The sequence below is a fragment of the Falco biarmicus genome, chromosome 4 (assembly GCF_023638135.1).
Source record: "Falco biarmicus isolate bFalBia1 chromosome 4, bFalBia1.pri, whole genome shotgun sequence".
Taxonomy (NCBI): Eukaryota; Metazoa; Chordata; class Aves; order Falconiformes; family Falconidae; genus Falco; species Falco biarmicus.
Window position 1 is genome coordinate 14,197,317 of NC_079291.1, and position 26,321 is coordinate 14,223,637.

At 41.1% G+C, this 26,321-nt stretch overlaps 2 protein-coding genes across 8 annotated transcripts in view; one reads left to right on the forward strand and one right to left on the reverse strand.

Moving 5' to 3' along the window:
* The window catches only part of FYCO1 (FYVE and coiled-coil domain autophagy adaptor 1), a 51,439-nt gene extending 26,718 nt beyond the window's left edge, over positions 1-24,721 (forward strand). For all 5 annotated transcript variants that reach the window (XM_056336939.1, XM_056336943.1, XM_056336944.1 and 2 more), the window contains exons 15-18: positions 16,782-16,877; positions 18,811-19,021; positions 20,314-20,423; positions 20,838-24,721. In XM_056336939.1, the coding sequence (XP_056192914.1) occupies positions 16,782-16,877; positions 18,811-19,021; positions 20,314-20,423; positions 20,838-20,913 (493 nt within the window). In that variant the 3' untranslated portion in view covers positions 20,914-24,721. The remainder of the gene's footprint in view (positions 1-16,781; positions 16,878-18,810; positions 19,022-20,313; positions 20,424-20,837) is intronic.
* CXCR6 (C-X-C motif chemokine receptor 6) lies at positions 4,565-10,308 on the reverse strand. 3 transcript variants are annotated; one of them, XM_056336954.1, is made up of 4 exons: positions 10,172-10,217; positions 8,821-8,905; positions 7,284-7,347; positions 4,565-6,011 (listed from the first exon to the last, which is right to left on the reverse strand). In XM_056336954.1, exon 4 carries the CDS (start codon positions 5,986-5,988, stop codon positions 4,951-4,953), a length of 1,038 nt encoding a protein of 345 aa, XP_056192929.1. In that variant the 5' UTR covers positions 5,989-6,011; positions 7,284-7,347; positions 8,821-8,905; positions 10,172-10,217; the 3' UTR covers positions 4,565-4,950. The 3 variants fall into 3 exon arrangements, with proteins under 3 accessions (XP_056192929.1, XP_056192930.1, XP_056192928.1); XM_056336955.1 differs by having other exon boundaries at positions 8,767-8,905; XM_056336953.1 differs by lacking the exon at positions 8,821-8,905 and having other exon boundaries at positions 10,172-10,308.
* Positions 24,722-26,321: the final 1,600 nt, after the last annotated feature.

Here is a 26,321-nt window from a genome sequence, read left to right on the forward strand (position 1 = left end):
AACAGCTCCATCCTCTCCTTCCTCCTGCTTTACCACAGCACAGAGGAGTAGTCGCAATTCTGTGTTGCCATTGGTCCCACTGTCACCATTAAAAATCAGCTTGCCGTCCATGCTGGATAGCTGGTCATTCACACTTAACTTATAATAGGAGCTAAGCAATACTCTTTTTCAGGCTCACCATTGCTTAATATGAAGAGAACAAGGAGGTGGGGAAAAAATAAGGAAAGATGTGCTGGTCTTATGTCAGGCTTCATTGAATGGAGCGTGAAATAACTGGTCTCTTTCTGTAGCATTCCTTACAACTTTAAAGGTAAAAATTTACAGAAAAGAAAGAACAGGAATTGCTTAGCTAAATCTGGCACAAGTTTGTTCATTTTTTTCTTAAGAAAAGGAGATTGAATGCAACTTTCAGTCACTTTTTTACAGCTATTTCTACGTAAATTAGCAATGAAGAGGACCTAAGGCCATCTGAATGAGTAGTTGGTTTGCAAACTATGTTTTAGTTCTATAATTTAATGTATATCCATGTTTATACAAAATATTGTTTTACTGTTGTTCAAATGTTTTCAAATACTTTATGAAAATTCTGTTCTGTAAAATATATTACCTTTGAAAAACTTTTACATATTTGAGAAGAAGAAAAAAAGAGCAAGTTCACGTAAATTCTGAACTTGTTTTGCTTCTGAGCAGAAAAATAAGTGCGACAAACCTAAGTGCTAAACTGAAAATAGCCACAGAGTAACCAGCCTGCTGCTGTAAAAGCAGACCTAGACGCTCATGCCCCCATCAGACCAGTTTCCGGCATAAACCACAGTGACTTGCAATGTGGGTACAAGGCAGACTGTACAGACTTGTTTATTTGCAAAAAAACCTTTTCAAATACATTTCGGTTTCTTGGTAAATAAGTTCTATGTATTCTGCCTGTTTTGTATGCTGTTGACACTGATAGTATATTCATGTCTATAGTGTGTTGGGCAGACATGAATGAACTGAACTTCACAATGCTCTTGTGAAGTTAGTATTGCCTTTGTTTGGCAAAGGGACCATTTGCGGTGGGGAATTTCTGTTTGTTCATTTGTTTTGAGAAGAAAAAAGTGTAATTTACTCCTTTGAATTTATGCTGTCTGCAGAGGGGATATCACAGGTGAGTTAGCTCTGGAGAATACAACCAGGAGAAAAGAATTAAGTGTGTGTCACCATTTTTTTCACCTTGGGATTGGGCTAGATACATCTTGTCCCACAAAGTATTCAAGCTGGAAGGAGGGATTGCCACTAACAATGGAATACTATTCTTGAAGGGCACCCATACGACATCCTACTTGCACTGTGTAAACTCTTAAAGGCTGTCCATCTCCCCTTGTTCACAGATTATAGGCAGGAAAGTAAGTAGCGTTTTATTCCCTGTTGCTCTTGGTTCATCAGTTTTATGTGCAGGGGGGAGATTCCTACTGTGGTAATACTTCAAGCTTGAGACATACTTTGCAGAGAATGCAGTCCACACCTGCCCTTCCCCATGACACTTGTTATGTTTGAAAGGTCTCGCTAGCCTGAACACTGGAGAGGAGAATGGCTTTCTTACACTGGTTGTCTTGAGCATCTCATGTTGAGTGTGTAGTTTTGTGTTATGGTAGAGATCTAGAAACTGATACGTGAGTCAGAAGATGGTGTGGCACTTGTGACACATGTTGAAGGAAAAAAAGCAGAATGCAGCGTTGATTAGGACAGCACAGAAGTTTCTCACTTGTTTCTGTAGTGAGGAGTATATGTGTACGTGAAGCCTGAGTGTAGCGTAACACACAAGCAGATAATGCAGCTTTTGATACCATGGTGTTTGAGGGTAAACATGCCAGAGCTGCTATACTGAGTGTGAGCAAACGTTCCGCTAACCCTCTGTCCCGTCTTTGACAGTAGCCCATAGTAGACGTACTGATGATTTCCTAGTGTGTTTTCTCCCAAACTCCAAGGATCTGCAGTTCAGGGACTTTATGAGCTACTGGTCTCACTGCTGCAGATTTCTTGGCTGTACTGGACTGGCGGACTGCCTTGACTTCATATAGACCTTTGATCTTTTTTTTTTTTGTGTCCAGCTAAATGTGTCCTGATTCCTATATGGAGACTTGAGGTAGTCCTGACATGTAAATAATAATCCACTGGCATCCCAATAATGTTCTCTTTGCATTGAATTGAATATATAGGGTGGAATTTGCTTTGATGCTGTGCCTGGGGAAGATCCAAAGGATATAAGATTTTGCATGCTACGTGCATGTCTGAGGAATGCATACAAATACGTAAGTTTTCAGGCCAGACTTTATTGGGATTCTGCTGAAAACAGTCCAAGTTATTTGGTCTTTTGCCGGAAATTTGAACTCATTGATGAAGCTCTAAAAGGGAGGGAGGTGAGCATCTAAGAGAGGGAAGAGAAGGGAGGGTGGCTGGTCCAAGTAGAAAGAAGATATGTGATAGACATGCTCTGTTGACATAGTTTCTTATGGCCTTATGCTGGCTGTGTCTGGCTGCGATTTTTACACTGACTTGACTTTATTTTGGGTGTGAGTCCTTGCTAGACTGGAAATGCAAATTTGTGCTCAAAGCAGTGAATTATCTTAAAGGACATTTTCTTTTCTATTTGTCCCCCATTTGGTGTCTACTGTACTGTTACTCTACTTTTTGCTTGTTTTCTTCACTTAACCCTGCCCCTGTAGTTCTTCCCTTGAAGTGACATGAAATTATTACAATGGCATTACTTCGTAATAGCAGATTTTGAGAGACCGCCTTTATCAGTACAGGTCAGTTGAGAACCAAATAAAACTCATCTTGGTCATGAGCTGTGCAGGTATGTGGCAAGGTAAGATAAATGCTGTAACTCTGGCTGACCTTGGAGCAGCCCTTTCCTAAAGCTTGAATTAGGCAGCAGTTGCTTCATGCTTTCAGGTCTGTTATGTGAGTTTGGAGCAACCCGATATCTTAATGTGAGAAGCTCAGATAAGCTGTGCAACTGCGGTGCATCCTGCTTCTTCAAGGCTTGTGGGTTTTCTTTTGAAGAGTTGTATTTTTGAACTCTTACTTCTAAAACATTCACATTTGCAGATGTGTTCTAAAACGAAGGTCAGGGTATTTGTGTAGCACTGGGTCAAAGTCCCCAAGGTAAACCAGTGCCCTGTTTCCATTTTAACATACTGTAGGAATTACATGGCTGCAGTAAATGTTGCAGCAGCAGGATCATAATCATAGATGGCAGAAGTGTTAAAAAAAAAATAAGTACCGCTACCCTGGTACGAAACAGAGTCTAAAGGGTTTATTCACACCTTGGTACTGCTTTTGGTAGAAAGGATGTCTCAGCCTGTCTGCATTGTGGTTGCTTTGGTTTGCCCCTTCTTTTTTTTTTTTTTTTTGTAATGATACATAACATTCTTTCCTGACCTAATTACAGCACACGTGGCCAGGCAGGGTGCCAGTGCAGCCAAAAGGGGGAAATGCATGTAATTTCAAGCCTTTGCTGCCCAGCACAAAACCAGCCGTGGAGAGGAGTGGGGACAGGAGCACCTCTTGCCACCCTCTGCTGGCAAAGTCCACCTTGCAGCTGCATATGGGACAGCAGCTTCACTTGCCACATAGATGTGAAAGCACAGCACTTTCCTTCCTAGTCTCGTTTTAAGGAGAAACTATAGGAGAAACAAGAGGGGTTGTGTAGTAAGGGAAGAATTGGCTAAGCAACTGTTTTCTAAAAGGAAAATTGTGACGTGGACACAGTGGTGCCAGTAAGGATCAGGTACTGCTGATTTGAAGTGATCTGGTAGGAAGGACTGAGTGTTAATGGGGAGAAAAGGAACATTCAAAGTGAGTGTGGTTATTGCAAGAATGGTTTGAAACAGGCTAGAACTGATATTTCAAAGCTGTAATGCTTTCAGCCTTTGGGACAGACCCAACCCTGCCTTCATCATAGGCAGCCCACAGCCACATAAAGCCCTCCATCTGCTCCTTTCCAACCTCCCATCTTTCTTTTCCCTATTCCAGTCTTCACCCCTGTTCTGCTACTCTGCTTTTGCATACTTTCTGCACCAATCTGCATTGCCCCCGTGCACCTTTTTGCCTCCTACTGGGAAGTGATAAGGTCAGAGGTGGAAAGGAGGGACTGCAGGAACAAGGAAGGAGAACAACTAATGAATCCAGAGTTTCCCAGCAAGGGAACCAGGGTGCCAAGGGAATGCCAGGAAAAACAGGCTGGAAAGATGTCATGGTGCAAGGATTATGTGGAAATTAGGGCAAGAGATGCATCTAAGGAAACACTGCTCAGTGTTAGAGCCTACATGCAGTATGATATCCCTGTGTTTACAGGTGTCCAGTCATCTGGCAATATGAACTCTGTCATCAGAAGCAAGGTACAAAGATGTGTATGGGAGATTCAGACCATGAACCTGGTATTAGATGGAAGGCCGATGAAAATGCCGCTTTATTACAGAAATTTTAGATGAACACTAACAGAGTGCGTGTGGAGACCTTCTCCCAAATGGAAAAATACAAAAAAATCCCACAAAAAAGCCCCAATCACACATGAAACCCATCATGAAGATTGAAATGTGCATGTTTTTAATCCAGGCATTCTCAGATTTTTGTTAACAAACACCTTTCATGGAAAACCATCAGGCCAGAGGTTTGGTGAATGTCTCCAGACCTTCTGGTGTCATGAAGTCCAAGTTAGCTTTATGTTACAAAGAGCACAGTTTTATCTCATTGTTTTTATACTTTTTAATATCTTCTGCACAGTTAGCAGTCTTAGGATCAGCTCTGTCCAGGAAAAGCAGGAAACACTGAAGTATCATGATTAAGATAGGTTAGCCTAAAGCTTATCACAATATCTTTACTAATGGGATTGTATTTCCTCTTTCATGCAGGCTACTTATCTCAGTATTTACCAAAAAAAAAACAAGTTGCCAGATTTTCTAGGCAGTTCTATAGCGGGTACATGCTTGTTGCATCTGCATTATTTGAGGCAGTAAAAGTTTTAGAGCCTTCCTCTTCTGTGGTTTGCCACTGTTTAGCTGTAACTTGCCATTTAATGCATCTTGAGTTTTTAATAATTTTCCGTAAGTTCCTCCTGAATTTCACCCCCATGAAGAAATACAGAACAGGGTTAAGACAGCCATGGAAATAAGCAAGAGCTTCTGTTATGATGATTGCATATTCAAAGTTGCTGTTCAAGTTAAAGCTCCAATCTATGATCTTTAACAGTCTCAAGAAAGTATAGGGTGACTGAGTAAGAATAAATATGGCAACTACAGAAAATATTTTTTTTAGAGATTTGTTCTTTTGAAAACTCCTGGCATGCAGTAAGGTTCTAATGATTAGTGAGTAGCAGATGACCATGGCTAGCATGGGAATAAAATAGCCAAGGGTCACTTGGATCACTTCAAGAACTAGTTCTGTGCGATAGTTTGGGTATTCTTCCTGACATATTGCCTTATCAATACTAAACACCTCACTAAAAATAAACTGTGGTGCAGCAAATGCTAGTGAGATCGCCCAGATCAAGACACAGATCAGTTTGCCCCATGTCATTCGTTTGGTTTGACACACATGTGCTTTTGTGGCAAAAGTAATAGCAATAAGCCGGTCAAAGGTGATAGACGTTAGAGTTAACATCGAAGTGTACAAGTTCAGAGTATACAAGCCCCGTATAACACGACATGCCACAGTGCCAAAAGTCCACTCCTGAACAGCAGAATATGCCCAGAATGGCAGCGTCCAAAGGAAGACCCAGTCAGCTATAGCCAAGTTCAGCAAAAATATATCTGTCAGCACCTTCAGTTTCTCGTAGAAAACTAGTATGACAAAGACCAGTGTATTTCCTGCTAGCCCAAGGATGAAAACAGCTGAATACATACAGGGCAGGAAGACATTTGTAAATCTGTGAAGATTCTCACTTCCATTTTCATTGGGATCATTGATGGAGAAGTTATAATAAAAGTTAACAGCATCTGTAGTTGCCATGTTGCCTGCTTTTTAAAGGCAGCCTGTAAGGAGACACATTGAGATTTTTTTACTCAGCAAATTAAGTCCTAATGCATCCAGACAAAATCCCACGTGCTAACAGATAAGAGTTGTAATAAAGCATCCATGACAGACAAAAGCAAATATGCTTATTTGCTGGAGAGGATTTTCTTTACAGTCAGGACCCAAACACAACAGCTGGTGGATTTATACACATCATCTATTACCAGATTTATAGTGATGGGGACTCAAAAGCATAAACAATACAATTACAAAGAGGCTTCTGAAAACAGAATATGGATTAAGCTTTCAAATACGTCAGTGGGTTAGGATTTGGATCTAGGATTTCTGGGAAAACCCATGAGAGAAACAGAATTCATTTTGCCAAATTCAGCCTTTAGGCTCAGGTGTCAGGCTTTAAGTGTCAGAGTTGTTTGGCTTGGGTTGGACCTTTCTCAGTAAGTAGGGTTTGAGTGTCAGAGCAAGCGCTTTAAAGCTTTTGGTTCAGTTCAGTCTTAGCTCATTGTTCAGATGTTAGTCACATCATCAGGTGGTGGCACTTCTTCCTTTCCCCTTCTTAGGTGACTTACTGGAAGCATGGAGGGTTTTCATTAATGCCTCTGCCCCATTTGATTTCAGTTCATCTGTTTCAAATATTTGTATTACTGTCAGAGAAAGGAGTGACCACTTCTCTGCCAGTCCCCCTCCATCACAACCCCTCTCGAAAGCTGATGCAGTATCGCACTGTCAGCCCCCCATGGTAAGGGTCCGTTTTCTGTTAGGGCTGTCACCAGCACGTAGGAAGTAATAGCTGTAACAGTAACAACCAGATTTGCAGGCTGTTTAACTTGTAAATAAAATCTTTTATGAGACAGGTTAATGGGGTTTTCAAAGATTTAGCCTAAAGTTAAATGTCCTCTCTCTTGAGCTACGAAGAACATGTTTCTGTGAGACTAATCCTGATACAAGATATTACTCAGCATAAGACAGCAGAATTCATCTCTGAATCATTCAGACTGGGGGAAAAGCCTCGCCCTGTGTGAGTTATAACATACAGCAGATTGAATGTTACTCAAAAAGTAGTTTCCATGGGGCCAGTGCAGTGTTAGCCACCAGAGAAGTACTATAAAACTGCATGCTCCTTTGAAAAATTACTGGCTCTTTATAAAATAGTTCGCTTTTAATTCAGATGGAGGCCAAGCACAGGATGAAGATAACCAGCAAAAGTAAGTTAGGTTCAACAACATCAAGGCAAAGTATACTGAAACAAAAATTAAAACACTGTTTTTACATACTCTTTGCAACAGCAGTTGGCTGACGGTTCTTGCCTCTTGTGAAGGAAAGGCGTATCCCTCTAAGCTGAAACAAAGTGATTATCAGGTGCTCAGTTATGCAGTTTGACAATGTAACATTACATTAGTAGCCTTACGAAAATAGTACAGTTCTTTCTGCTGCCCGAGCTTACTGGAAATTAGCCTTCAGGAGAGTTTTACTGACTCTTTTAAAGGAAGATTTTTTAATGCCCACTTTTAATCTGTAATAGGTTTTTTGCTATAATAAGACATAACATTCACTCTCTGGACAGACTGAAATACTTAAAATTTTAAATAAGTTTTTTCCTATTACATTAATGTTCTTCACAGGAATTTTCAAATTCAGGCATTAATACCCTAATTTGGTTTTGGTGAAAGTAGATTTCATATGGAAGCCAAGCCAGGATAACTGTTGAACTCCAGCTGTAAAGAATTTTCTTATATACAAATAGCAGGCATTGTCTTCTGATATTCTTGTCTCCCCCACATGCTGACATGAGCAAATCTGCATATTGGTGGAGAACAGAATGCTGCGGAAGAGATCTTTCTAAGTTAACATGTCACATGTTTTACATGTCTCAGTTAGTTGAGCTCCTAAAGTCGGAATTTATGGATCATGTTTTAGGAAAGAGATGAGGTGACTGACACCATCAAACAGATAGCGAAGAATTAATGGGGGTCCTTGAAAATGACCTTTCAACTGGTGGTCTAGCAATTTATGTTCATGTTATGTTCTTGTGATCTTAAAAGTTACTAAGTTTTCTTTCTTTTCCTTCTTTCTCATGTCTGGATATAGCCATTTAAGTTCTTTCTTGGTTTGACAGCAGGAGAAATAAGTCTTAAGTCCCTTGACTGATTACCAACCCCTCTGAGGAGAAAAAAAAAAAAAAAGAAAGAAAGGAGAAAAAGAAGAAAAATTAAGGAAGTCCTACATGCATAGAAATAGGTTAACCTTGTAGGACTGTACACTCATTTTTAAGGCAAAGTCAGGTATGGAGATTTCTAGTCCTTTTTTTTTTTTTTTTTAATGCTGGAAAGCAATAAGGAACTGAGAAAGAGCTGCTAAAGCTGAAAACTTTTAGATCTCAGTTGTGTTCCAGACAAGCTGAAGTTACAGCTCAGAGTTGTTCAAGAAGGCTTTCTTGAAGGCTGATCCTGTATTATAAGGCTGAACAGTTTCTGGATCAGCTGACCACCTCTGGCAATTAATTTCAATCTTTGCTACTGAAAATAGTCTGTAAGTGTGTATAACCTGGTATGAAAGTTAAAAACAGGGGGAGAACCTTATCTTATGGAGACCAGCACCAGCCTCTCCAGTCCACTAAAATACAGACTGGTAACCTTTTTACTCCCACCCCCCACCCCCACCCCCGGCCCAGTGGATGGTTAATTTTAAGAGAAAGAAAGTCCAGCAGTTTCTTTTTAAAAGGTTCTCATTTATTCATAATGCATCTTATTATGTTACCTGATACTTTTCTAGCCAGAAGCCCTTAAAGTGTCCTGCTTGTTACTCACACACCTAAGTCAGAATCCATATTGTATGTTGTCTCAAACTTCAGGGTTGTTACACCTTGTCAGACTGTTCCTGGAGTTACTCCAGCTTTCTTCAAAGGAAAGAACAGTAGTAATCTTTCTACTTGAAGTGAGATAGCAGGAAAGCATTTTGTTAGGGAGGGAGGGAGGAAGGAGGAAAAAGATTCCCTGGTTAGGAGGACAGTGAGCAGGATGAGTTTATTTGCAAAGAAGTGTTAGGGTTTCTATGGACTGAGTCTAGGTTCTAAAAAGCTTTAGTAGAAGCTTAAATTGGATAGGAACAACATTATGGGTAGAAAAGTGAGCCGAAGACACCCATGCAGTGTCCGGTGTGTTAATGCAGGATTTGCCCTGAGGTCTATTACAGTTAACTCTCAAATTGATTAAATGGAAATGCAAGCAAGTAATGGAGAGTCAGAACATGCTGTTCTGATTTGCCCCAGTACAGATGGATATTTGCGACTAGAAGGTGACTGCTTATCATTTCCACTGCTCTGGGAACTGGGCACCCCAGGAGCTTGGTAGTATCAGGTGACAGGAGTTTTCCCTGTTTGGTCTCCATGGTCTAATTTCTGTTGTGCTAATCAGCTGTCCTGCTTTAATAGCTGCACCTGAAAAGCAGGGTGTAAAAAGCAATAATAATGATCTTGCCAGTTGTTTGTTTCTGTTGTCTCAGGGTTCCAAACAGAAAATCCAATACAAATCAATCTTTTTAAAATAAATCTCTATAAAAAAGTAATTTTAGCATGTAATAATAAACAAGATAATTTGCCATCACAATAAATACAGGCTATAAAAAAAAAATGGTATGTAATGCTCATCAACATCATGTATTGTGCCTTGCTTTAGAAATAAACCAACTTCATTACAAAAGGGTTTTGAGATTGCAATTAGAAAAGATGAAATTATCTCATAGATATATTTGTTGGAAGAAGTGAGAAGTTTTCAGGCATGTATCAGTTGGAAAAACAGATGCTGGAGCATAAATGGAAAGGAGAGAATTAACATATACCTTCTGAGGTCAAATACCCAAAACATTTGTCTAAAAGCCTTTTTCAAAAACTAGCAAGTATAAACCAAAGAGCTACTGCAATAACAAGACATCAGAAAAGAATTAGTAACAAAACTAGAATGCAAAATCAGTCTCTTCAACAGTGTGAACAAAACCTCACCCTTTCTTTTAAATTTTGCATATCAGGGTGGAGGATATCTATGATACTAACAAAATCTTTCAAGTTTGGATATTTCTAAATGTTAAAGCTTCTTTTTTGTTTGGTGATTATTTTTTTAAAAAACTGTCTGTCTAGTCACCTAAAGTCAAGAAGATAGTCACTTACTAGACGGTGTCACATCTTGAGGGAATGCAGTCATCTTATCTTTCAAAGGAAATGTGAAAGCAGCAGTTTGCTTTATTTATCAGTGCTGAAGCCTGTGCTGCTGCATCACAGCTTTTGTGGTTGTTGACCAAAGATTTGTTGTTACTCCTTTGTTTTGATTCTTGAGTGATACTAATACAATTACAATGGTATGCACAAGCTGTGCTCTCAAGATCCAGTTCAAATTCACCTACATGTGGCCATTTGTCTGAAATGTCCAGAATCAAATTGGTGTTTCAAGAATTCTTTGTAGAATTGAAACTTAATCTGTATTTATCACTTACCTTTTTTAACGACTCCTGCATATTTTGTGACAGTACTGGATTTTCCAATTCCTTCTAGGTTTTCTGTTTTTCTCTGGGGCAAGATTATTCTAGTGACAGTTTTCCATCAGATTTCTTGCCCATCTGAGGTGAGCTAGGGATTGCTACAAAGGTATTGTGTTGGTGACCATCCCCAGCTGAGTTTGGTACCTTTAAGGCAATCCCATCTCTAGTTAAAGTTAGTATTTTTGCTAAATTTTCTTTCATAGTCAAGGGAAGAAGCTGGGAGAGCCTCTGTGCATTTACAAGGGAGCCAGAGGGGGCCTACTCTTTGCAGGGGTGGCTGTTTGCACTTACAGCAAAGACATGAGTAGGAGTTGAATTACAGTCTAAGTGTACAAGAAACAGTTGTGAAGAGGCTCTGAGAGGGTGCAGGGAAGTGGAGGTGCCAGGGCAATGCTGCTTAATAAAGCAATACTCTGCTGTTGTTTCTGCTGTAATTAGGGACATCTTTTGTGCACTCCTTGTAACTAAACTACATGCCTGGCCATCACCACAACTTGGCATGAGCCTTAGCTTTTCTTTAACCTTTCCTGGGGTATTCCTTCATAGGAGGAGCCCAGTACCTGCACATCCCATAAAGCAATGTACTGCATGCAATGTACGTGACATTTCAGGTGGCTCCCTAGATGTGTTTCCTAGCTGTGTTTATCAGCTGTGCTCACTTCCCTAGCAAGCCTTGCCGCTCTTGATAGCCATTGGAGACTCATTTTGCAAAAGCTATGATTAGTGTAGAAAAGTAGTAGTTTTACTCAGGGACAGATTCTGCAAGAGGGGGAGGCAGTATTCAGAGAAACTAGCCCGTGCAATTAGATCTTCGCAGCAGCCTGTGGTACAGTAGCTGGAGTTCTTCTGGGACTCTGTCCTGTAGAGCGGTATGGTTGTATCTCTGAGTGCTTGAATTTGGTACCTGTAAAGGTGTATTAAAAATTCCAGCACCAAATTTGACTTAACCCTACAGCATCATTTACTGAAAGAAGACTACTTGCACAAGAAATGCAAGGCCCTGTGGGGCTCTTTAAAATTGAGTTCTCCCTTGTGTTTCATTGCATGTGGTAGCAATTCCTCCGTCTTGGAGAAACAAACTTGTGGCAAGGTGTTAAATATTCACAAACTGTTCCTGTCAAACAGGGGAACAATAGGTTGCAAGAGACACCTGCTTGTAGTGGTTATTTTCAGATGCAAAATAGGATATAGGGATGATAAAGCGGTGGCCAAGCTATGTGGTAGCATGTGTACCCTAAACCGGTGTGAATGTCTGCCCTGAGAAAAGGTAAAGTTCCCACTGTGTTGCAGAGGGCCAGCAACTGGCCCTTTCTGCCATCAAGGCCCATTTAAATTCTTTAAAACCAGAATTGCTTTTGAAATGTCTTAATCATGCATTTATGGAGGGCTCATCTGATCTACTCTGTTAGCCTCATTCACAGTGATCTCATTGCAAGGGCTGCTTCCTCAGTCATCAGAGATGCTCCTTTCTCAGACTGACAGGCAGGGATGGCCTTCCCACGGAGACCAGTACCTCCCGACATCCATTTGCCCTTACTCATACACAAGGAACCCTGGGATCACTTCTGTGTAACTTCTAATAAACTCTACCGAAGACGACTGCAGTAGCAGCAGTATTCAACCCTTTATCATAAAATTGGGATTGAAAGATATTCAGAGATACTTTATTTCAGCTTGCTAGCCTAACTGTAATTTGACCTGTTTCCTCCTTTGCTTCATAAACTGTGTTTCCATAAAATATTTTTTGATGGACTGCTCAAAGAAGCCCTCTCTGGCATCGGAATGGTGAGGGCTGCTGTGTGTGTCTGCATACATGTAGCTCTGTAAGACTGGGTGGCCTGCCTCAGTCTGCCTGCAGGAGAGCCACTATAGCATGACTGAATTATCACTGTAACCTAGAAATAATGGTAAATACAGAGGTGGGCTGTGTGAGTTTGTCTGAGGGAGAGGGCTGGGAGACTAGCTGTTACTCCTGAGCGGGTCAGTCTGAAGAATGTTTAATTGTATAGTTGTGAAGCCCCCTGTGTGCAGAAACCGCTCTGGCTGCAGGGATCCGGGCTCTGGGAGGCTCTGGGATGGAGCAGCCTCTGCAGAGGTACAGGCTGGGCACTGGGGGCTAGGCAGCAGCTCTGCTGAGAAGGCCTGAGGCTCCTGGTGGGTAGTGGTGTAAACCCAAGCCAGAAACTGCCTCTGCTATACTCTTCTATAATTCTGCCTCAATTTTCCTGCAATAGCCTCTGAAGAACTGTGCAAGGAGAAAATTCAAAGGTATCTAAGAAAAAAACAGCTTGGTTTTGGGAGCAAATACCTCACAACTGAAAAAAGCTAGGGTTACTCACAGAGCTGGCTGTAACCTTGGTGGCATACAGACTGTGCAGTGTTCAGGATCTTTGGGGCAGTGGCTTGCCGCTATTACTAGTGTTTGCTCCGCTAGTCATCTGTTTGCTGCCTCCTTCTGGGGAGGGAACTTGAAAGCACCCTGGTAATCCCAAAGTGGTTATTTTGAAACCTGTTGTCGGAACTTCTTGCAAATGCAGCATTTGACTGACAACTGAAAGCTGTCTTCATCTCAGAGCCTTTACCAAACCTCTTCCGTTATCACAATACTAAAAAAATCTCAAAAAATTTTGCATGTTTTCCCTTGGAGCACAGAAATATCCCTTTGTCACGATTGTTTCCCTAGCTTGCTTTCTCTGTATGCACCAGTTGCCTCTGCTCTTTACAGATAAACGTTATCTGTAACAAATTTTGAGGCCGGGGAGTCCTTTTGTTTTTTGGTTTTGGTTGGGCTTTTTTTTTTTTTCTTACATAATGTAGCATAGTTAAATCATACATCTTTTTTGAGAAATGGTTGGGATTTCCTATAGAGACCTCCTATATGGAGGTCACCCACAGGACATAGCGGTGGATCTTCATGTCCATACTTTTTTTTTTTTTTTTTATCAGCTCCCTGTGTGATGCTTTCCCATCCCTACAAGTGTCAGGGTTTGCTCATAACCCTGCTATCTCGTTTCCCACCCATACACAATCCTTCATGCAAGATACTGTCTTGCATGTTGTTAAAAACTCAGCGAGCTCTGTATCCCCCGTGCTCCATCCCAAATCATGCCTTTCTTCTCACCCGTGCCAAGGGCTATCTGTGCATCCTTTCTTCTGATCCTTCACCATCCTCTTTCTTTTTTTCTCTTTGTGGGCTGGAGAGGAAGGCTGATAAGTTAGGGTTTGTGGGATGGGTCTGACCTGCTGGTAACAGCAGGCCCAGGAAATCATTGGTGCACTTCAGCATAACGCCTTCCATTGTTTCTTGGTATTAGAGACATTTGCAGAGGTGCTTGCTGGGCTAAGCAGCTGTTAGGGGCTCTGTAAAGCCTCCACTCTGTTTCAGGTTTCTGGCTTTCACACAATTCAGTAAAGTTCTAGCTCTAGACAATTGAAGTTCTCTCCAGAAATCATTGCACTGCTGACAGGATTTCACTGCTCAGCCACATGAAGCTGATGCCTTAGACACCTAGCTCTGAGCTGCCAGACCTCAGGTGTTTATGAAAACAGAAAATTGTCGAGAGCAGAGTCGAACCAGCTTTCTTCGGGTTTCAGTTCTGGAAGGGACTTCCTATTTTTAACTCCCAAAGCCATTCATGATGTTGGTCACAGTATTTTTACTATCATTTGTAAGAAATGATTTCCATATATAAGAACAGGAACACTGGACCAGACCATCCAACTGAGGGACAGTGACCAAAAGCAGATGCCTGAGGAAGAGCACAAAAACAGGACGAGCATGTAATGCTTCTTCAAAATACCCTGCCAGTCTCTGACAATCTGTCACAAGGATTTGCTGAACCAGAACTGTTCTCTTCTTGCTGTGGTGTCTTTTCCATGCTTCAGTTCTTCCTGCTTTTCAGCCCCACTTCATTTCACTTTGAAAAGAAAAAGAAGAGAAAACAGTCTTGCATATTCTTAAGATGGGGACCTGGCAAGCTACAGCAACATCCTTAATGCTGCCACCTAGTGTGAATAGGTCATGCAAGAATAAATTCTCTCAGAGACGCAAGCGCTCCAGTTAAATCGTGAGACTGTGTTTCTCATATTTTCCACATAAGGCTACCAGGCTCACTTTAAACTGTTGGCTCTGTGGGATATCATGGCAAGGAACAGGATTTTCTTTGTGATGGTAATGTGCTTGAGTTTAAAAGACAAAGTAGGAGACTTAGTTTTCCCTTACCCTATAGTGAGTAGGTGCGGTGAATTTATTGGTTCGAGCAGCCAAGTGGCAAGCTAACCACCTGACCATCTTTTAGGTTGCAGCAGCAGGAATAAGGAAAATCATGGTTAGAGGAGAACATGGAAAATGTATTGGCCCTGGGGTTTAATTTACACTTCAGGGTCCTAAAAGAAAGGTGACATTAGTGAATTAAATGAGGAACTGATGGCGTTGCATGATAAATCATGGAGTTGACACTTCCAGGAAGCCTGTAATCCTGTAGTTCTCTTGGTCTGTATGAATTCAAGGCTGTGAAGTTAAAGCTGTGTACTTACCATGGTGGAATGGGACAATTCTGTGGATCACAGCATAAAATCTGTTGCTCTTCCCACTGTGCAAGCAAAATATATGTATAGGTTTACAAGCTATAGTTTAGTTTTGTAGGGTGTTTTTTCAGAATCAGTTTTCTTATCTAATTGTATAAAGATAGCAATTAAATTATTTGTTATCACTTGCTAAGTATTTGCGTAGATGTTATATTAACTTTTATGAACCAACATGTAGTATGTCATTCCTACATTTCAGTTGGCACGTAGTGTTTGGTTATAGCTCAGGTTTTGGCACTTACTCACAGGTCTGAGTCTTCCCTGCAGGTCACAGCTGTCTCCTTAGGGTATTAACAGTAGTGGTATGACTTTTTCAAAGTCAAACATTACCGAAAAGGCTACAGGAGTAAGAGAACATGCATTCCACAGATAACACTGCTTTATGAGTTCAGGAAACATGTAGACAGCAAGTGCAGTTTAATTTGCAGTCATAACAGTAAATTCTTCCTGTTTCCAACCAGTAGTGTCACTCCACTAAACTCACATGTGGTTGCATGTGCTGACACAGTATATTCAGATGCTGCTAATGACCAGCTGAAGGTGGTGTTACCTGGAGACATTTTCTCTTGCTCTTCTACTCAGCAATGCTGCTTGTAGAGCAAGGTCCTGTAGGATTTAAAAGAAAGTAACAAATTGTGCATTGGTTTTGAGAATTGGTCTATGGAATATGTGGCAATTATGCCCTGCTACATGACGACACTTGATGATTCAGAAGCACATATAAGTAATATTACATTTTATTAGATTCCACTGTTTTTTGGAAGAAACTGACCAGTTGGTTCCCTGTATATAAGAATCCTTGGCATTTTTCTGGGAATGATGGCCTAATCTACTGAGATGCAGAGAAGCAAAGTATCAGTTAGGGAAGCCCTAACTTACTTGGAAACTATCAGCATTTGTTCACTGACTGTCAGATTCAGTCTTCTGTCTGTGTCCCAGCCCTGTAATTCATAGCTGGTGCTATTCCAGTGTTCACCCAGAGCAAGCACCCTTTCTGAGGTGAGGAGTGGTTAGCAAGTTCTTCATCTGCTTCCTCTGCTCTCCTGGACACATCATGGTGGGGACAAGGCATCCTGCTTTGTCATCTTGTAGCAGCTTCTTTGGTGTATTTGTGTTTGAACCATCCAGTATTTCTTGTATGAAAAGAAGACACATGGTAGTGATTCTATAGTGATAAAATATGTTTTGTGTATCGTTGTCACGGTAAGGAACTGGATAATCTCTTTGTAAAACACCTCACAGATTAAATCCACGTGATATCCCTGCACAAGCTTTCTTTCAAGAACAAGTTCAGACTGTTTTGCTCGTGTCTGCCCTCCTTAAAGAATTCCACCTGCCAGGGAGTCTTTAAAACCTGGCAGCGTCTCAGTAGGGGATTTATCTTAAAACCGTAGAGAAAAGTTCTGGATGTCTGTATTCCTCTTAGCTCATGAAACCGGGATAGGAACAGTTTTACATTTGTGCACAGTGGTTAGCAGAATGGGGCTGCAGTTTCACCCAGACAGTTTTGTCACTAGAAGGTGTAAAATAAGAATTCTAGAATTTAGCGTGATGACTATCAAAACGTTTCTGTTTTAGGGAGGCATCAGCATGCAGGTGGTATTTGACCACATACTAGTAGTTAATCATGACTTTTCTCTTTTTCCTTGTCCTAGAAACAGCACGTGTAATTCTTCAACATTTGATGAGTCGGAAGAGTGGCAAGTTGCTCAAGATGCTGAGATATGCTTGTTGAAGTCAGGAGAAGTCATGTAAGTGGAACAGTTTTATTACTCCCAGGCTGAAAGAATAAAGTCTGAGCTCAGATATCAGCTATTTGAGCACAAGCCTTGCAGACTCTTGGAAGAGCTGATCACTTATGTCCCACAGTAGAATTTGGTTTGAGGAGGAGCAGAGAGTATAGCTCAACTACACAGAGCAGCAGCAATGAGCCAGGCCCTCTGTCTTCAGTCCTGAAAAACTTTAGTGCAGGTGGGGAATAAGAAAGAAAAATCTGGGTCCGCATCACATCAAAAAACCTTCCTTCTTATTCTTACTGCAGGAGATGCTGTGAACAGGAAGGGGGCTTAGAGAGAAGGCTGTGTAGTTCTGGTAGTCTCTGGAAGAAACTGCAAGGGCAAGTCAAGGAGTGTGGTGCTAGTTGGACCTTTGTCACAGGGATGGAATTCATGGCCTTTTGGAGCATGTAGCTATTATTTATTGGTGGCCTTACAGAAACTGTCTTGCCTGCTCTGGTTGATGTATGCCATAGCATAAGATGTTCAGCTGAGCCTCTGCTCAGCTTCTGTGAACTGTGTGCACACAATTCTCTCCATGTATCCTGCTCTGAAATCAATAGTCCATGTGCAGTAGTGATACAGCATCTCACTTGCACAGCCAAGAAGGGAATCTAACATGAAAATGCCCATGACTTAGAGACATTCCCCTTATCTCACTCTCCCCTTAATCCTAGCTTAGAAATTTTGGCTTATTTATGGGGAATGTTTTAAACTTTTGACTGCAGGGAGATAAATTAGTCCATGTTTCAACCTTGTTGCTGCTGTTTGGAGAACCAGGTAAATGAAGCAGTAACTAAAATCATAGCTGGGTTGTAGGGCAAAATGAAGAGTGAGCATTAGTTTATTAAAATCAAAGATTACCTGAGACACCCCAGCAGTTACTTCAGTTAAACAGAAAAAGTAACAAGGTAAGCGAAACTTTATATGGAGCTTCCTCTCTGGCCGGAGAGGAGGTAACAATGGTTACCATAATAAATCAGCCACGATCCCTGTGTAGTCATGGCTGGAAACTGAACTCCTCCTTACTCTAGAACAGTAAATCATCATGGTGACTGTGTGATATCTTCTGGTAAATGTGCTGGGTTTTGATAGCTGCTGACAGACAAATCACGGTGCTGTGATTTACTGTGAGCTCATTGATTGGGAAACGATTTGTTTGGCTAAAAGAATGATATGTTAGATTAGTTTTAATTAGGGTAATGTAGGTGAGTTCCACGCTTCTTGGAAATTAAGAGGTTTCTCTTGAAGGAAGCAGGCAGCATTCTCCTGTTTAAGGGCCTCACTGTTTGCAGTCTGAAATAGATATCAGAATGAGGTAGGATAATATAATGCTGCAGGACTCAGGATCATGGTGCTAAGAACTTCCTTTTTAATTGGAAGTACTTTGAATCAGCTTTTATGCAGCTTGCTTGGGTAAAACAGACCAAGCTGTAGCACTAGGTGCTTCAGAGGATCTAGACAGAGCTGCTGTTCACATTCCATCCCTTTGTCCCATCTGTACGCCTGATCCCTATTTCCTTTACGAATGATATCTAGAAAGGTGAATAAATCAGGTCACTATTCTTTGCGTAAATTTTTATTTCAAAAGAACAGTAGAGGGCAGTAGACTACTTTTATCTAGTAACTCTAAAAAGTTTTATTCAAGCACTACATTTTTCTAGTCAAAATGAAATAAGTAAGTGAATAATATACACATTTACCAGAGCAGAGAGAGTGCTTGATATCAGTCATCTTTTCTGTAGTTCTTGCATTCGTCCAAGGCTGAATTTTCCTGTACCTTGTGGACCTGTCCCAAAGTTGCTGTGGAGTCTGCCTCAAATAGATGGAAAATAAAAAGCATTGATTATTGTTTCTGTCTTGAGTAATTAGATCGGATGTCTTCAAGTAATTGTATTTTCTCTCACAGGATCAAATTACCCCTTACAGTGGAAGAGATCTTAAATTTTGGGGAAAGTAACAGAGAGCTGTTCATTAAATCCAGCACCTACAGTATCATTCCCATCACTGTTACAGAGATGGGACTGACAATTAGCTGGATCTTTTCATCAGACCCTAAAAGTATATCTTTCAGCGTTGTCTACCAAGAATCAGAAGACACACCACTGGATCAATGCAAAGTAAGACCTTTGTTTCCTTAGTACCTTAGAGACTGTAGTACACTACAGTCAGCCACCTGGAGGAATCAGCAGGTGTGGCTAGGAGGTCTCAACATGAGTGCCAGTTGCTATTGCATTAAGGACTTGCTTCTCCGATTAAGCCACACTTCTGCTGAAGGCAGAGTTATGTGTTTAATTATTTGATGTTGCCTGCAAAAGTTGAGTTGAAGACCACTGTAGCTTCTGTTGGTCACACCTGAAATTCAGCCACTATTATTAAGCAAAAATAGAAGTCCAAGACTGCAAAATTCTTCTTTTTTCCCTCCTCAATATTACTTCATTTGTGGGGTGCTTAGGGCTGATCTTGCCAGGCTCTTGAGCAGAGGTCACAAGAAGACAGATAAATTGATTGGGTTACCTGCATTTCTTACAGCAAAGCATATATTTAAATGCCTTGATGGCATGCAAAATTGCTTTGCCAGTGCCCAAGGTACCAGTTTTTATATGCTTTGTCCATATTTCATGAGGATTATGGATTAAGTAAATCTGTGTTACTCAGCTAACTGCAGTGTTTTAATGAAGACAAGGCAGTGTTCAACTCGGCGGTAGGGGGAACTCTAAGGCTGTGATTTCACTGTGAGAGTAAGACATTTATGCAGCATGAGTTAATTCACTCCATGTTTACTAATTCCATGTAGAATCTCCTTTTTTTCTGAATCTGAAAGCTGAATGAAAAGTAAAAGTTGCTTTCCTCTTGATATATCTATTCGATAAAACTTTGGATTTTATAGGGTCATCCTTGATCTACATCAGCTGCTGTTCTGACTACTGTCTCTGCTAGGGTTTTACAGCAAGATAGGTGGTTACACACACTTTTGCTGTAAGGTTAGATAAACAATTAAGATTTGCTGAGAAAGCTTTTTTTATAATATAGGGAGTATAAAAGCATATATTAAAAGACACATTTAGCTAAATCCTGCTCTTGGATATATTTGTATAGATTTAATGTAGCATTGCTGATGTTAGTAAACTTGCTTAGATTAACACTAAAAAGATCAGGATTTGATTCTATCTCTCAAGCGCCGATTTATAGCCATAGCTTAATGCTGTAAAGAAGTTATCAAAGGAAAACAGTTGTCTCGCTGTGGGATTTTTGTTTGGGTGAATTTTTAATGCTAATCAGTAAAAGTAAATGGTTTTGCAGGCACATATGCACTTTGGGAGTTTCAAGATGGCTCAAGTTAAGTATTTTTCTCAAGACAAATGACAATTTATAGGGCAAATAGTTTCATTTTGATTGTATTGAATTTCAGGTTCTTATTCCTATGACCCGCTGCAATTCTCATAAGGAAACTGTCAGAGGACAGGTGAAAGTCAGAAACTCTGGAATCTACACGCTGATATTTGACAACACGTTCTCTAGGTAAGTCCTAGCTGGGTGCAAAAGGTGAAATGGGCTTGTATTTACGGATGTACCAGTATTCTGCCATTCAGAAGGAAGTATGAGAAATTGGTCCCGGCTGGCCAGAAGATCTTCAGCCTGACCTTTGCTTGTTGGTGGTTTTTTTTCTTCCTTCATAGGAGAATTCCACTTTTCTGTTTCAACCTCTGGGAAGGTAAACAGAAGTAAGCAAGTAATCTGTGACTCTTTCCAAGACAGTTTAGTCAGAATTGTCATCTTATTAACAACAAACCTGACAGCCCTTGCACAGGCATACTTTTTAACAACAATTTTTTGCTTGAGTATGAACTGAAAGACTGAATATACTTTTAAGGCTTCTTGTCCAGTTGGCTTCAGCTAAAGTGATCATCTTGCTCTCTTTTTTTTTCTTGACAGGTTTATCTCAAAAAGAGTGTTTTATCATTTGGCTGTCGAGCGACCTGTCATCTATGATGGAAGCGATTTTCCATAGCCTTGACTATACTGTGTTATTTTAAATTACATTTTTAAGAAATGCTATTACTTCTGTACATGTAAGCATTATGATTACCACTGTGTTTGAAGACTTTGAAACTATGCAATACTTACAATGCACTTAGAGAACATGTATACACTAAAAAATGGAAGCCTTTTTAGGAACACTAATGATTCTGTACTGTGTACAGATTGCTGAAAAGCCATGTTGTTTGATTTAACAGGTCAATAATAACCAAATCTTTTTCAGCGGGGAGAAAAATAAGTGTGGGGGTGTCTAAATGCAAACTGAAATTCTCTACTGGAAATTGGATTACTTTTCTTCCAAAAAAATATCCTTCAAAAGGAAATGTAAAGAAAAATGCATATTTTTGTTGACCTCTTCACTGAGTAAACATAACCATTTCTGTTCTGCTGTACTGCTTTTACAGTCAGAACAACAATTATGCAATACTTCAATCTTCACAGGCATATATCGTAATCCATCTAGAATTTTTTATCTTTTCCAAGTTTTATAAACAACAAACACAGGGTTTTTAACAATTTGGGCTAAGATTTGGTAAGTCTTAACTGGCTTTTACAAATGCTGTGGTACTGAATACCAGTGACAAAATAATACAACATGAAGCAGCAACTCCTTTCACTTTTGCTCACTGTACTCTGCAGGCTGGTCCAGTGAAACCAGCTGTTGTGGAGAGTACCAGTGGCAGAATCAGGAGTATCATTTATGGAATAAAGTACTGCTCACTGTGTGATATTAGGAAGAGGAGCATTCCTTTTTCCTGCTTTAGCACCTTAGTCATCATCATTTACAGGAAAGCACAGTTTCTAAGGAGGTCAACAGTCTCTCCAGATCATGTGGAAGATAGCAATAAAGTTTGAATTGCTTTCAAAATGTCCATCCAAACCCAAATGCATATCCAGCCTTGATGAGCTCTCCACCCGGTGTTAGTGTATTCTGTCCCTTTCCTAACCCTTGCAGTTGCCCTAGCCAGCTGCTAACTTTCCATCTTGGATTTGGGGACAAAGCTGGCTGTAAACACTACCTTTTAAGGGAAGACTGGGTTCTCATTCATACAGAATTTCCATACAAACCATCTGCTTTCTATATAGAATTTAACTTCTTGTCAAAATATCTGAAAGCAGATTTTTCTGGTTTAAAATCCTGTCTTCTGAGGGAAAGGCAAAACACTTAGCAGGAGAAAGGAGAAAAGCTCTTTCTCCCGAGCCAGCCCTCCTCACCATTTCAGGTGTGTCTGATTTCTTAAAGTTCTTGTTCTCCCAAGGAAACCTCAGACGTGGAAGGTTTTTGTGCAGCGTTTGGTAGAAGAACAGCACAGCCTGCCAGGAACCCTGTAGATTCTTGGTGGCAGCTGTAGCTGCTATACAGGGGTTGTGGTGGGAGTCAGAAAATAAAACATGAGAGGAAAGAAGGAAAAAGGGCAAGCACAAGCTGAAGCAAGTGATTTAGGAGAGAGGAAAGGGGCAGCAAATTTGTAAATGTAAAAACAAGGGCAGGGAATTGGAAGGATCAGCTCAGCTAGGGAATGAAGTCAGGAGCGTCCAGCTGGTGTCTATGTGTTGCTGGTCAAATCCATTACTCATAAGGGATCTCCTACATGGAAAAGCTGGTTGGTTGAAAGATGGGCATCACAAGACAAGTGTTGGACATTTACGTGGCAGCAGCTGAGGTAGGGGGAAATTTCTGATCATACAAAAGAAAAGAATACTGCAGATAAAGCTAGAGGTTGCTAATCACTCATTCCAGTTGTTAACAATGTATAAAATACAGTGAGCTTGAAAAAGATCGTAAAAGAATGATTACGTTTCATGGAGCACCTAGATTTTAGGTGTCTGGCTCATCAATAGCTTTTCCCTTTCCCTTCCCTTCAGACACCTCTTCTCATGTTGGTGGTGTGCTCCGCAGCCTCTGCCAGGCAGAGGGGTCAGTGGAAGGTGCAAGCTGGTTTACTCCCCTCCTGAGGGAACAGGCTGAAATGCAGTTAAACCCTTACCTGGCTGTGTGCATGAAAACTGAGATGGACAAGAGACTGAAGAGGGCAATAAACAGGCAATAAACGGCGCACAGATCACTTCATGAATTATGGCATATTTCAGTGTTGAAGCTATGTTTTATATTTAATTAGGCAAAAAGAGATTATTTATTGCTTAAAAATGGAGTACTGTGTACCATACGCTATGCAATTTCACTGAGCTGTTACTGAAGTCTGCTGCAGTTTTCCTTTAAGCTTTTAGGTATGGTTTTTAAATGCGTTTTTCTGTTGTTTTAGTTAGAATACTAATCTTACTAGGATATCTTTCTTAAAATGCCAAATGTAAGGTAAAGGGACATTGTCAAGTATCTTAGGCGAAAATACATCTCTCCTCAAAGGTATTTGAAATATTTCCATTCAGAATTATTTGACAGACTTACCTCTTGATCTCCTCTTTGCATCCCAGTTCTTAACATGTTTTTCATCCTGTGGCAAACATTTTTTTAGCCACTGTTTATGTAACCCTTAAAGTAATTGGCTCCATCTAGTAAGCCAGATGTTTCCCTGCAAATCTTTTATGTAGACAGTGTTGAGGCTGACTGAGGCATATGCTTGGGAGGAGGGGAATAAAAACACTGAATTATTTTTATTTAGCATTTGAGTCTTTGCGGTACCTTTTCTTCACATTTTCCTGCCCCATGAGAGTAGTTTTATGGCTTATTTTGCTTTTTGAAAGAGGGCTAAGAGTGGGACCCAGAACCTGTAGTTTAAAGATGAAAAGAAAAGATTTGCTTCTAACAGAGGAGAGCATTTAAGAAGGAGAAAAAGTTTCAAAAGGTGAATAAGGTACAACAAGTGGACAGGAGCACAACTGTTTAAAGCAGCTATTCAAGAACAGGAATCCCCTCATGTCAGCTAGAAGGGGGAATCTTTTCCACCTCAGAGGCCATGCAGAGAAGACAGTAAAGAACCTGTCATTAGTACTGACCTTTTGTTTGAATGTCCCGGACAGTTTATTACTGGAGCCATGGAAACCCAATAAAGGACTTAGCACAAATATAGGTTTGTGAAAGCGATTATTTCTTTCAAGCACCTTATACCTCCATTCATAAAGCACTTGTTCATGTGAGCTGTGCCAGGGGTGCTGATAAATCTATTTACAGGTGCTCAGGTGGCTAGTTGAGTTGGGCCTTGTATTATCCTCAGGAATGCAATTAAGAGAAAAGAAATATTTTAAATTGATCATGAAATTAATTGCAGGGGATGTCACACTCAGGGGACAAAGAGAGTATATACATTGTGGTCAGCATAAGCAACTGGGTGTTTTTCCTGGGCGCTGGAGCAATGGAATGTAGTCTTTTTAGTTATGCAGAAGTTTATGTGAAGGAAGGAATGTAGTAGTTGCTTTAAGAAAATGACAGTGTTCCTTTACTCAGCATTATTCAATGTTGCTTTATGAAAAATCAGAGATGTATTGCACAAGAGTGTACCATGTTACAAAATAGCAAAGCTACAAAAGCCTGACTTCACTCCTTTCTTAAAATTGAAATTGCACTATAGTTTTAATTATGCTCAGTCACTGAGATTATAACTTGTTAAGAAACATCTTTTGGTCTTAACTGCCAAAGAATTGCAAACCCAGTTCACATCAAACTTCATGCTCCAGATAGGGGAAAAAGAGATTTATGTATACCAGCTTCTGTACAGTTACAGAGATGTAGACGGTTGTGTACTGGAATGTTTCTTGATGCTTTTTTTTTTTCTTTTTTTAACCTCAGGAATTAAAAAAATAAAATTCTCTATCATTGAGAATGTGTGTCCCTTGTCTGCCTTGCGGAGATAGCTTTGTTTGGAATGTAAGTCAGATGATTGATCTACTTCTAAGCAGAAAAAAATTTTACAAGATAAGGAAAATGGAAAATAGTTTGTCATGCTGGTGGAGAAAGGCTGCGTCTGTACAGTACAACAGAGCAACAGCAGAGATCATTAAATAAGTATTAAGTGAGTCAGTCCCCAAGCTAGAGGAAGTATCACCATGTCCTGGTGGCTTGGAGCAGCTGAGCCTGCCTCAGCAAGGGCACAGCCCCATGGCTGAGAAACACCTTCATCTGCCTTTGCTTCCCCGTCAAGGTAAAAACAAAGCACCCTCAAGGACAGCAATTACACACTCACTGTTGTCCATGCCCCTGAGCAGCGCTGCTCTTCAGCTTAGGGCTCCCGTCTGGCTTCCCTCCGGTCCCGGACGGGTCTGTTTGCCCGCATTACGTTGCATGGCTGTGGGAGGGCAAGATGTGTGAGGCGCAGGCACTGTTCACCTGTCGCTAATGCGTTTGCATCTGTAGTCCCAGCCCCAGGGCACGTGGTAAGCGGGTGGGCTCCTCTGAGCTACTGGGGCCATCTGAATGGGGTCAGGAGGACAGCAAGCCCTGTCATGACCAGTCATTGCTGCTTTCTTCAGTTATTTCTGTTTCCTCACAGGAGTTTCCTGCTGAGGTGGAGGCTGCTGAGGTGGAGGCTGCGATGCTTCCTGTCCCTGTGCTCCAGCAGGAGCACCAGCCACCACACCACGCTCAGGGGCTTCTCTCTAGGACAGAGTATCCAACAAAGCCTAACCTGGAGTACAAAGGACCTGCAAAGACTGAGTTTTACATATACCTGATGCACATGTAAGTGACTGTACCTTGCTGTACAACAGCTCTGCAGGAGAGGCTGTAGCTGTTGAAAGCCTTTGTGTACATCTCCAGTAATCCATCTTTTGTCGTACTGGACAATACCTCCTCCCTTCCTTGATGCCAGGGGCAAGGCTCTCCCTGCCCTGGCGCTGCCTTATGTCGGCTCTTAACCCACCTGTTTCTTGGCCTGTGCCCCAAGAATTGGCCTTGGCACATCCGGTATGACATTCTACTGTGGGTGCCATGTGAAGCTGCCATGAAACAGTGGTATCCTCTCCATTAGTCCTTGAAATGTCACAGGGATGCTTTGAAGTCCAAATATAAGGTTTTAAAATGTATATGGCCCAGGAGGGCTTGAAAAAATCAGGCAGCACTCGGGGGAACTGAGACTAAGGCCTCTGGTCAGTTAAATGATGGATAATCAATCCAGACCATACTTGGAAATGATGGGTTTGCACATACCAAACTCCGATCCATGGTTCTGGTTTCAGAGCATCAACACCTGGTCGACTTTGCCTACTGTCACTTCAGTGATGCTCACAGCTCTAAGTGTGATTCTTTCACACCTTTCTGTTGCTTTTCTGCTCTCTGGAAGAGGCACTTCTACAAAGCACGTCTCTCAGGCAGGAGCAGGCAGCAGGAAGGCGGGTTTGCCTGCAGAGAGTGAAAGTTTCTCATCGGCTCTCCCAGCTTCCTCTCCTTGCACCACCAGCAGGCTAGTGCAAGGCTACGTGACTGCC

Excerpts from the sequence above, each read along its gene's own strand:
- CXCR6 (XM_056336953.1), bottom strand. The coding sequence starts at position 5,988 with ATGGCAACTACAGATGCTGTTAACTTTTATTATAACTTCTCCATCAAT.